The sequence below is a fragment of the Megalops cyprinoides genome, chromosome 13, assembly GCF_013368585.1.
Source record: "Megalops cyprinoides isolate fMegCyp1 chromosome 13, fMegCyp1.pri, whole genome shotgun sequence".
In the NCBI taxonomy this organism is placed as follows: Eukaryota; Metazoa; Chordata; class Actinopteri; order Elopiformes; family Megalopidae; genus Megalops; species Megalops cyprinoides.
Window position 1 is genome coordinate 615,001 of NC_050595.1, and position 12,500 is coordinate 627,500.

Sequence of the window (12,500 nt, forward strand, 5' to 3'; positions counted from 1 at the left end):
AAAAGGAGCAGAGGGGGAGCTGAGGGCGGGGCCTCCCCCGCCTCCCGTTACAACTTCCTCTTCCTGTTTTTGCTGTAAATCCAGGTTCTCTCAGTGCCGTAGACAGCCCTGCCTGCAGAGGGCGGTGTAGCTGCCCCAGGGGGACCAGTGGGCGGAGCTTTAAAGAAACAAAGAGAAAGGACACAGTGGCAGGGGCGGAGCCAGCGGCAGGCACACATTTGGCCCCCGGGGGGCGCTGGAGAGCAGGAGTCTGGGGGAGAGCAGGAGTCTGGGGGCTGGCTGTGAGCGTGTGCGTGATTGAAAGTGACAGGGTGGCGGCGTTGGCGTGTGGAGGGCTGGGCGGAAAGGCGGATTTGATTTGCCTTTATCCCTCTTTCCCCTGTGTTTGCGGCAGCCGCACTCTCCGCATCCCTAATGCGCCGGCCATATTTCCCAGGAGCCCACCGCTCCGCTGGATTTAGCCTCTTTTTTATAACCAGTTTAGGAAAACAATGACAGCGTTGATATTGACTGAGCAGAGAGAGGCTGTTCTACCCAGCACACACCCCCCCACCCTGCCCCCACAGGCTGTTCTACCCAGCACACAGCCCCCCCCCCCCCCCCCCCCCACAGGCTGTTCTACCCAGTGCACACCCCCCCACCCTGCCCCCACAGGCTGTTCTACCCAGCACACAGCCCCCCTCCACCCTGCCCCGACAGGCTGTTCTACCCAGCACACACCCCCCCTCCACCCTGCCCCAACTGGCTGTTCTACTGTTCTATGTCATCATGATATTATTATTGATATTATTATTATGGGATGTGAGGAAAATCAGTTTGATGCACTTGATTAAAACCACTGTGATGCCGTGCATGATGCTGTATTTGTGAGGTAGTAGATTTTAGAAGAGAAAGTGAACAGGTGACATACTGTTATATCATGTGTGCAGTGGTGGTGTATAGTGTTTATGATGTAGTATGAGGTGGTGGTGTATGTGATGCTGTGTGTGTATGCATGCATACGTGTGTGTGTGTGTGTGTGTGCGTGTGTGTGTGTTTGAGTGCGTGCCTGCGTGCGTGTGTGTGTGAGTGTGTGTGAGAATGTGTGTGTGTGTGTGTGTGTGTGTGTGTGTGAGTGTGTGTGTGTGTGCGTGTGTGTGTGTGTGTGTGAGAGTGTGTGAGTGTGTGTGAGAGTGTGTGTGTGTTGAAGATGCAGTGGGTGGTGCTGGTGTGGTTAATGGTTCTCTCAGCTGTTTAAAGCACAGACCTACCCCGGCTCCTGGAGAATATATCAATTACAGCTGCATAGGACTGGCGTCACGCTGAGAGTCATTATCAGATTCAGAGACACATACCATTCACCATATCGATCGCCTGGGGCTCGATCAATACCACTGCCCCCGACCATGCTCTCAAATGAAGAGAGCTTACTGAGGCCAGCGTGCATGCGTGTGCGTGTGCCTGTGCGTGTGTGTGTGCCCGTCTGCGTGTGCGTGTGCGTGCATGCGTGTACGTGTGCGTGTGTGTGCATGCGTGTGTGTGTGTGTGTACGTGTGCGTGTGTGTGTGCGTGCGCGTGCGTGTGTGTGTGTGTGCATGTGCGTGCATGCGTGCATGTGTGTGAGTGCGTGCATGCATGCATGTGTGTGTGCCCGTGTGCGTGTGCGTGCGTGCGTGCGTGCATGTGTGTGAGTGTGAGTGAGTGCATGCATGTGTGTGTGTGTGCATGTGCGTGTGTGCATGCATGTGTGTGTGTGCGCATGTGCGTGCGTGTGTGTGTGTGCGTGCGTGCGTGTGAGTGTGAGTGTGAGTGAGTGCATGCATGCATGTGTGTGTGTGCATGTGCGTGCGTGCATGCATGTGTGTGTGTGCATGTGCGTGCATGCATGTGTGTGTGTGCATGTGCGTGCGTGTGTGTGTGTGTGCGTGCGTGTGTGTGTGTGTGAGTGAGTGTGTGTGTGTGTGAGTGCTGGTGTATACATACATACACATATGTGTGCATGTGTCTGTTTGAGAGTTCCCCACTGCAGTTCCTAAGAGAAAAGGAAATATAATTACAAAAGCATAAAAGCCAGTTTGAAAAGAACATGTTTAAAGTGGCTTAACAGCAGACATTGTCAGCGCAGCCCTGATGTCTCCTGGTGAAGAGTTCTCAGCTCAGGAGTCTGTGCAGAGGGTGAGGTCACCTACGCAGGTTTTCAGCTCAGACACAACATGCTTGATCCAAGAACATGTTGATGTACATAAGGGTTTAGAAATTCTACAGTGTAACCAAGAGACACAATTCAAATACAGCCATATAAATATTCTATAAAGTATTAGAATTAATTCTAAAGGCTACTGGTGTGAAGGGGCTGACAGGAGTGTGTGGAATGAGTGTGAATCTGGCTTGTAGCAGTGTTTTGGACTAACTGCAGACAGGACCATGTCTGGCCATTCAGCCTCAGATAAAGAGGGTTGCAGTAGCCTAACGAAAGATAAGAAAGATGTGATTTTGTAAGTATTTCTTACTGATAACAGCTTTCCTGGGATACCTTAATATTACCTTATTAACATGTTGGGTCTTCTCAGCAGGTTTTTGCATGGGGTATTAAATTGCCCATTTCAGAATGAAGCAGATGTGATCTGGGACACAGAAACATAGCTCCTGTTTTAGCAAAATTCAGCTGAAGGAAATTCTGAGAAATTCAGTGTTTAATGTCAAACAGTTCTGGATTACCAATATTTCTCTGCTATCATCAGGTTTGATTGAAACATTCAGTTGCAAGTGATCTGAATAAAAGTGTAACGGGATATTATGCTGACAGATAATATGGCCCAGAGGCAGCATCTATTGAAAATTAGACTGTCCCTGATACAGAGGTCTGGGGGACTTTGCAGGTGGGAGGAGAGGTAGAGGAACCATATCTCACACACTGCTGCAGTCTGTCACCTCCTTCTACCCGGGATAGCAGTCGGTTGTGGAGACCTGGCGAAAAACACTTTGTTTCTGAATTGTAATAATTATTGTGCTGTCAGTAATAGCAAGTGCACTCTGAATGAGTCCGACATGTCTTGTGACTGACAAAAAAGGATTTTGCTGTTGTTTAGATTGAAATGTTACAGTGCCATATCCACTGTCAGGCACTTCTCTGTCCTGTGAGAGTGGATGAGGAAGGGACCAGCCTGACCTCTGCTGGCAGAGTGTGGAAGTGCAGGCTGCGCGTCAGAAGCAGCGGATTGCTCTCATAATGGGGTCAGTGGCTCCTCGCCGGAGAGCGGCCCTCATGCGAGTCTCCGCTCACATCTGCGCGGGGGGGGCTGAAAGACTGCAGTCAGTCTGGGCACTAAAACGAGCCAGTGGCCCTGACTGCCGGAATAACATCGCCTCCTGCCAAAACCATGTGCAAATATGTGCAGTAAGATAAGGGTGAGAGAATAAATATTTATCGACGGAAAAGCATGTTTAATCCCTCGCAGTTTTTTTCCTTTTCATTTTTATTGGTGCACAGAACACAGCCGATCTTTCTGTCGGAGAGATTAATCTGGCGAAGCGGCTTTTAAAAGGAGGAGAGGATGATTGCGGCGCTTACGGTGGGAATTCGGTTTACCGTCCGGGGACACGGTGGCGGAGCACGCGGAGCGCCGCGGCGGCTGCGAGCGCGTTAACCCCTTCTCTGCTGCGCTCTCGCACCTCAGCTCTCAGATGTAAAAGAGGGTCCTTCACTTTTATATAAAAAAATCCACCTTACTGATGTAAGCTATGATTTATCACTAAATCTGAGGCTTGCCGTGGAAAGATAGTACCCCAGTATTTTCAGCAAATGGAGGAAAGGGATTTGGAATTAAATCAGTTTTGAAGCTCTGAGTGTGAAATAAATAAGGCATGTGAATAAGCTTTATGTGTGTGTGTGTGAGTGAGGGAGAGACAGAACACACAAGGCTGGTTTGGTGTGCCTCATGTTGTACTGAAATAAAACAAATTTAGAAAATTCATGTATAGCTTAATCTGGCTTTAAATTTCAGTAAAGAAGTACCCAGACCAGCATTCTAAGCCATCTTGGACAATGCAAATAAATGATTGCTGGAGTGTGTGTGTGTGCGTGTGTGTGTGTGTGCGTGTGCGTGCGTGTGTGTGTGTGCGTGTGCGTGTGTGCGTGTGCGTGTGTGTGCGTGTGTGTGTGTGCGTGTGTGTGCATGTGTGTGTGTGTGCACGTGTGTGAGCATGCATTGGCTGTGTGATTAGAGCAGGTAGTGTGTGTTGATGGGGGCGGCAGCGGGCGTTGGAGGGGGGTGGGGGTGTGTGTAGCTTATTATTTCTCTCCTCATGCTTCCTCCTCTCTTCCCCCAGAACCACACTTTGAGTCAGCACGCGCAGTGAGAGCTGCCCCTGCAGGACGGCCGCTCCAGCCCCAAGCCCGAAGCCCCACAGCTGGAGCCGACCATTTCAGCATCACAGCCAATCAAAGTGTCATTTTCTCCTCACATGTAAAACCCCAGCAACTGGGCCACTGTGCACAGCTATTACAAGCAGTGGGAAATGAATATTAATGGGAGGCATTAAAAAAGAAAAGAAAAGAAGGAGGGAAGGAGAGAAAAAGGTATTCTACATTCAGTATTTTTATCGTCCTGCTTCCAGTTGTGCTTTTTTTGTTGGTTTCTTTTTTTTATGAAAGAAGAAAAAATGAGGGAAAAGAAATGGCCTTGTGTGGTTTTAGTCTTTAGAGAAGCTTCCCTTCCTCCTCCCCCGGTTCTCCGGTTCTCCGGTTCTCTGTTTCTCTGTTTCTCTGTTGGTTCTTGTATCTAATAGGTGCCAATTTCTCTGCATTTTTGTTCGTTTTTATCATTCTTCGATTGTTTTGGTTTTTTGTACCTTTTATTTCTTGCGGTAAATAGGTACTTGTGCTGTGTTGTGATCGCTTGCCAATCGTAATATTTCCGATTTTTTCTCCTTTTTATTATTATTATATATTTTCCTTTTGTAATTACAATAAAAAGACAAAAAACAGATGACGTTAAATAATAACATACTGGTTTGATTGGATTTTCTGGTTCACAGGACTAATGGTTATTGTAAAAACGAGTCTCATCAGTTACAGTGCAACTGGATGGTGTCTGCTTTTTAAATGTGAATTAACCAGAATGCAATAACTATTACAGTCAGAAATAAGTGATGAAATTAATGAATAAAGGGAATCCATGCATATGCTTTGAGTCTTTTTATTAATCTGCTGCATATATCTTCAAATGGTCACCATAATTCTGTCCACTGTACGTCAATCTGAAATATCACTGAAGTGGTGCCTCTTCCAGTTTAACTGTGATCAAGTGTGGAAATGCCTGTACTGCCAGGCTTTAGGGTTTTGAAAGCTTTGAAACAGGCAGTGAAGTTGACCACTAATGACTGCAGCATGTTGTCAGGCCTGTTTGAGCGTTTAACCTGAGGAAACCCATAACCAAAGCCAGCAAAGGCCGCGACACTGAAGTGGGACAAGTTTTATTGCAGTATGTGCTGCTGTTCCTCTTTCAATTGATTTGACTTAAATTTCTACTGTTAAGTGCATATTCTGGTTAAGTGGCTAATGCCACAGCAGTCCTTAGGATATGCAGTTATCAGGTGTTATCACCTGATATATCATAGATATACCCCGTTTCACAGCAGGACTTGTGCAGATATACCCCGTTTCACAGCAGGACACGTGCAGATATACCCCGTTTCACAGCAGGACACGTGCAGATATACCCCGTTTCACAGCAGGACACGTGCAGATATACCCCGTTTCACAGCACAGGACACGTGCAGATATACCCCGTTTCACAGCAGGACACGTGCAGATATACCCCGTTTCACAGCAGGACACGTGCAGATATACCCCGTTTCACAGCACAGGACACGTGCAGATATACCCCGTTTCACAGCAGGACACGTGCAGATATACCCACGTTTCACAGCAGGACACGTGCAGATATACCCCGTTTCACAGCAGGACACGTGCAGATATACCCCGTTTCACAGCACAGGACGCGTGCAGATATACCCCGTTTCACAGCACAGGACACGTGCAGATATACCCCGTTTCACAGCACAGGACACGTGCAGATATACCCCGTTTCACAGCAGGACACGTGCAGATATACCCCGTTTCACAGCAGGACACGTGCAGATATACCCCGTTTCACAGCACAGGACACGTGCAGATATACCCCGTTTCACAGCAGGACACGTGCAGATATACCCACGTTTCACAGCAGGACACGTGCAGATATACCCCGTTTCACAGCAGGACACGTGCAGATATACCCCGTTTCACAGCAGGACACGTGCAGATATACCCCGTTTCACAGCAGGACACGTGCAGATATACCCCGTTTCACAGCACAGGACACGTGCAGATATACCCCGTTTCACAGCAGGACACGTGCAGATATACCCCGTTTCACAGCAGGACACGTGCCCCAGGGCTGCATGTGCCTGGCATGAGTGCACACCACTGATGTTTATAGCACATGGATGGGCTGACGAGGTCAGCGAATAGGTTGATGGGATGGTCCGGTTGTAATTCGGGGTGTGTGTTTCAGATAAATACTAAGCAGAAGCTGCACAGATTCACGGCTCTTCAGATGATCTTGACAGCTGTCCATAGTCAGTGTCCATGTCAGCCAATCCAAACATAATAAAAACAAAGGAATCAGCGCAGTTCCACAACAGAAACAGAGAAGCATTAATCCCCAATGTGAGTCCCGGAGAGCCTGAGGGGACCAGAGTATGCAGGCCAGCAACAGCCCAGCCTCATCAGCCACGTCACATTCGCTGTGTGGGGGTTTTAGTCAGGCATACCTGTATGCCTGCATACCTGTGTACCTGTGTACCTGTGTACCTGTGTGCCTGTGTGCCTGCATACCTGTGTGCCTGCGTACATGTGTGCCTGTGTACCTGTGTGCCTGTGTGCCTGCATACCTGTGTACCTGTGTGCCTGTGTACCTGTGTGCCTGCATACCTGTGTGCCTGCATACCTGTGTACCTGTGTACCTGTGTGCCTGCATACCTGTGTACCTGTGTGCGGAGCTGAGCCTTTTCTCCCGCTTGGCTCAGGCTGTTTCCACAGCGTCGTCTCTGCCTTAACTGCATCCGTGGGTTCCAGCAGCTTGTGCTGCTGCTGGCTCTGAGAGCCGCCGCTGGCCAGAGGCTGCAGTCCGTTCCCAGAAAGCAGCGATTGGAACGCGCTGATAAAGCAGCAGCACGCTGACTGCCATCGCTGTGCGCTGTGAGCAGGACACGCCAGCTGGCCACGACTCCACAGCTTTCTGAGTGAAGTCACCCCAAGTCTGACTTTCACCACCCAAAGCTGTGGCTGCATTCATTTTAATGTAATTTATCTACTTTAAAATGTAACTGGCAGTATTCCGCCATTAGGGGGCAGCAGATGTGAACACACACAGCAGGTAAATTGTAAAGGAGGGTTACATTGGCTCCAATCTGATCTTGTGGGATGCATTTGTGTCATAAAAATAAAAGACAGTCAAGCTGATCTTCTAAAGATGACTTTTACTTCTGTGAGTTTGAAGAGACAGGAGTCACATCTAGCCTGCGGGCTAAATTTAGTGTCAGTCACAAAGTAGAGCTAAACTTCAAATTAACTGAGCTGCAGCCTCTTAACGTTGACAAGGTAGCTGAGGAATAATGACACGAAAAAATGTACAAATGTTAAAATTCTGTAGCATTAACCGTTACAACACAGTGTTTGAGCTGAGTGAGCAGAAGGGACCATAACCACCTACACCCCTATGCTCCCACCCCCCTCGCTAGCTAACCCACCCCCCTCACTCTCTAACTCACCCCCCTCACTCTCTACCCACCTCCCTCGCTCTCTAACCCACCCCCCTCACTCGCTAACCCACCCCCCTCAGTCTCTACCCACCCCCCCTCACTCTCTATCCCACCCCCCTCGCTCGCTAACCCACCCCCCTCACTCTCTACCCACCCCCCCTCACTCGCTAACCCACCCCCCTCACTCTCTAACCCACCCCCTCACTCTCTAACCCACCCCCCCTCACTCGCTAACCCACCCCCCTCACTCGATAACCCACCCCTCACTCTCTACCCACCCCCCTTGCTTTCTAACCCACCCCTCACTCTCTACCCCACCCCTCTCGCTCTCTAACCCACCCCCCTCGCTCGCTAACCCACCCCCCTCATTCTCAGGGGGCAACACTGGTGACCTGTCACTCTTTGCATCATGTGCAGAGACCACTGATCTGGGGTCAGTGACTTAAACGTGCAGAGAAGTAAAAAAAACATGGTGGACACTCATTCACTTAACTGTAAACATGTAATGTTAATGTTTTCAGGTATCATTATAATTAAATGTGTGAAGTATGAGGTACACTAATGAATCATCAAAATAAAATGTTTTGCATGAATATCTCTTCTAATGGAAGTACAGTAACTCTTTGCGTGGACTAGCTAGTTAGCTACATTGGCACCTAAGCACCAGAGAGAACTTGCTAGCAGGACCCCTGAGTGTTTGAGTCCAAGCAGAGCCAGGGGTGCCTGTGAAAAAACCCCCCCACACACACACACACACACACACTCACAGACACACACACACACTTACAGACACACACACACACACTCACACAGACTCACACACACACACACACACACACACACACGCACACACACACACGCACACACACGCACACACACACACACACACACACACACACGCACACACGGACACACACACACAGACACACACACACACACACACACACACGCACACACGGACACACACACAGACACACGCGCACACACACGCACACACGGGCACACACACAGACACACACAGACAAACACACACACACAGACACACACACACACGTAAACACTCAAACACACACACACACACACTCACACACACACAGGATGGATGGCATTCTGTGTCCTCTGGCACTCACACAACTGCAGAGTTTGTTGCCATGAGTTCAGTTTGTTCAGGACATGAATGTGTGAATCTCGTTTAATTTGTTCAGGACATGAATGTGTGAATCTCGTTTAATTTGTTCAGGACATGAATGTGTGAATCTCGTTTAATTTGTTCAGGACATGAATGTGTGAATCTCGTTTACTTTGTTCAGGACATGAATGTGTGAATCTTGTTCTTGTGAATCTCAATGAGTTTGCCTGGTGTGTTTCCTTATATATACATACACACACGTATACATACATAGAGCTAAATTAAGTTCAACAGTCCTTTCTTGACTTCATATTATTAAAAATGAGCCAAAAATAAATGATCAGGACTACATTACAGTGATGAAGCTGTTTATGAGTCTGAGTCCTGGATCTTCCGTCACTGAATGGAAGGAAGCAGCGGCACTGTGCGTAGTGACCGTCTGTATCCAAGCAACAATTGCAACTATTATTTAATGAAAGAATAATTATTTTGAGATCAAAAAAGCCAAGGCAATATCAGGCCTGTGTGGATTTCGGATTTACGGGTGCGTGTGACAGACCCAGATGCTTTAATGGTAAATGGTAAATGGACTGCATTTATATAGCGCTTTTCTACTCATTTGAGTACTCAAAGCACTTTACAGTTATATGCCTCACATCTACCTACCAGTGGCAGAGGCTGCTATACATATATTACCAACTGGCCACTGGGAGCTGTTGGGGGTTCAGTGTCTTGCTCAAGAACACTTCGACACTGGATGCCAGGATGAGCCAGATTCGAACCTTCCAATCCCCAGTCGACTGCGCTATCTCCTGAGCCACTGTCGCCCAGTTCAGTTAATCTGAACTGAATATTGTCGTATATTCGTTGTAATCCGAACAAAAAGATCCGGGGTTCAGTAAATCGCTGAAATGCCCATCACTACGTGAACATTTGAACCTCCCGCCTTCCCCCTTCCCCACCCTGTTGGCCGACTCGCTGGCCCGCCCGGTGATATCGGAGAGGCTCCGGTGAAGCGGATCGGGGTGAGCGTCAGGTTTGGGACGCCGCGACTACGCAACATCGCGGAGACGTGAGCCGATGCAAGGGATCATCGCTATTTTCCTACTGAAGTACTATAGTGGTGGAGGGTGAAATATGATTTTCCTAAAGCCGGACCGGAAACCGTCAACATCTCAGCTAATTTTGATCTCAATGATTTTCTTATCTGTGAACAAAGGAGCACTTTGCGCAATGTGGTTTAATTAAACCGTATCGTATGCACGTGCTTTACCCTCGAACGTCCATTATAGTTTGGTGCTCCTCCCTTAGCAGCAGCGTTGCTGGCATAGGAAAGCTGAAAGTTTGTGTTATTAATAGGCATTTAAGTGCGGGCCTTGGCCAACCTGTTAACCACCCGCCCAAGTCTTGGTAAATACAGTAGTGTCTTTACTATCGCAACTAATCGAGCAGTCGTAGCAAACCACACAATCGTCACTGTTGTGCTCATGACTCAGGCGAGGCTGTGGACTGTAGTTCCGGGTGTGCTGATGTGCTGCTCGCAGTGAAGCAATAAACCCGTCAGCCAACCCGCTAACTAGTTAATAAGGATCGAGAGAGCAGACGCCTGATCCTTTACATATTAGCTCCGTCTTATTGATTTTTTTAAAAGGTCCGATTACCATTTATGCATTTTAGTTGAAACAAGTTGAAACGAGGGTAGGATGGCGGCTGCGCTGCTTTCGGAGACGGAGATCAAACAGCGGTCTATGGCAGAGGAGGATCCGAATGGGAATGAACACGGAGCGGCCGCCCGCAGCACCGCGCCCCGCTGGGGACCGCTGCACGCCGGGGCCCGGCAGCTGGCCCAGCTCTACTCTCCGGGTAAGACTGATAATGACAACACTAACACTAACCTAAAAATCAAACAGCTAGCAGCAGTCTCAGTCGCACCTGTGAGCTAGCTGAAGATGGCACTGCTTATTTTCACACGCACTCCTGCTCAACCCCCTGAAAACTAACTGAAAGACGCTCAGGTTAGCTAGCTGGTGTGCAGTACATTTGCAAATGTGTGGGCGGAAGGGACAGGGGCGCTGATCTATAACTAGCTTGACAGCTTGTGTCGGATCCCAGGCATTAAAGTTCATTTCTCATACCTTGCCAGCCAAGTTAAGTTGGTACTCATGCCTGGCGAGTAGCGCTGTTAACTGATAAGCGATAGTGATATTCAGGCGGAGTGTTAGTTTCTCACTCCTGCCCCCAGGCAGCGCTCATCACCGCTTTAGTTTATTGGCAGGCTGTCCTATCCAGAGCAGCTCTGAGTGCGAACGAAAAAACAAACCCTAAGGATCAGGTGCGCATCAGCGGGCAGTGTGATCTTACACTACCCACGAAGGCACAGCTGTACATATGAGCATATTTTCAGCTTAAATGTTCATTTGCACCACTGTATGCTAATATGTATCCACTTGTATGGTGTAGTTTGCTTTTTATGATGATTAGACTGATGTGCAGATACCTGTTGAGGGTACAGACGGGCGACAGCAGGGAGTGCGAAGGTTCCGCCCGTTCAGCATGTACTGGAAGAAAGTCTGTACTCTCCTGCAGCGAGTTACTTCTCTTCTCCAGACTTTCACAGTGACGCAGTATTGCAAGTTTAACAGGACCAAAGTAATTTTATCAGCATTATGAACAGGAGCTGACTGCCTCGTCACTAAAACTATCAGGAGCAGGTGCGTGCTGCCGTTGGCTTTGCTGCTGGTGTTGAGGTTAGTAAGACGTGCTCAGGACTTGATGCAGATCAGCTTCTTAAAAAAACAACACAAAGTGAGGGCTAAACCGATAGAGGGGGTGTTTCCTGCAGTGCCGCTGTGTGACAGGCAGCGCTGATTGGTGCGGTTATAAACAGATCTGCTCGGAATGCTTTGTCAGAGTGATAATGATCTCGCACACTGTTTGCCTCTATTGCCAGGCAACACCCTCACTGTGTCAAACACATATGCTGCTCCTGGCAAAAATCGCTAATTACTCTTATAGGAACAGTGTTAGGAGGAAACGGAGATGAGTGGGTCTGTGTGTGTGTTTTTGTTTGTGTTTGTGTGTGTGTGGGTGCACGTGTGTGTGTGTGTGAGTGTGTGCATATATGTATGTTGGAGGGTTAGTAAGTTAATCTAGTAATGCGTTTTGATCTTAATGCGGGATTGGAGATGAGCAAGAGTTTTCTGCCTGTCTGCTGTGCTCCTCTCCCCTCTGTTTAATGCTGGTGCAGGGGTGTTAGGGCGTGGCTGAGGGGGCGAGAGGACGGGGGGGGGGGGGGGTTAGCAGCGCGTGTTTTCGGAGTGCAGGTTTATCTGCTCAGCGCTGTAAGGAGCTGCAGTGGCGGATCCCGTGTTCATGAGCGGCGGCTTACGGCAGGATGGGATTGATTAGGCAGCGGTCTGCTCAGCAGACTCTGAGACTCATTAGAGTGACCCGAGGGTCAGCAAACAGCTGCACTCGCTCTTCCTGCCATATGCCTGCGCCTCGCGCCACTGCCTGCGCCTCGCCCTGCGCAGAGCTGCGCGCATCTCCTGCGCAACAGCCCGCACGCACCTCTCGCTCCTTCTTC

At 48.9% G+C, this 12,500-nt stretch overlaps 2 protein-coding genes across 3 annotated transcripts in view; both read left to right on the forward strand.

Moving 5' to 3' along the window:
- Nucleotides 1-4,702, forward strand: part of znf423 (zinc finger protein 423) — a 130,055-nt gene extending 125,353 nt beyond the window's left edge. For both annotated transcript variants that reach the window (XM_036543949.1, XM_036543950.1), the window contains exon 8: nucleotides 4,309-4,702. In XM_036543949.1, the coding sequence (XP_036399842.1) occupies nucleotides 4,309-4,338 (30 nt within the window). In that variant the 3' untranslated portion in view covers nucleotides 4,339-4,702. The remainder of the gene's footprint in view (nucleotides 1-4,308) is intronic.
- A 5,520-nt stretch (nucleotides 4,703-10,222) lies between these two features.
- Nucleotides 10,223-12,500, forward strand: part of si:ch211-212o1.2 (uncharacterized protein LOC492735 homolog) — a 12,885-nt gene continuing 10,607 nt past the window's right edge. The window contains exon 1 of the mRNA XM_036543722.1: nucleotides 10,223-10,777. Coding sequence (XP_036399615.1) covers nucleotides 10,618-10,777 — 160 coding nt within the window. The 5' untranslated portion in view covers nucleotides 10,223-10,617. The remainder of the gene's footprint in view (nucleotides 10,778-12,500) is intronic.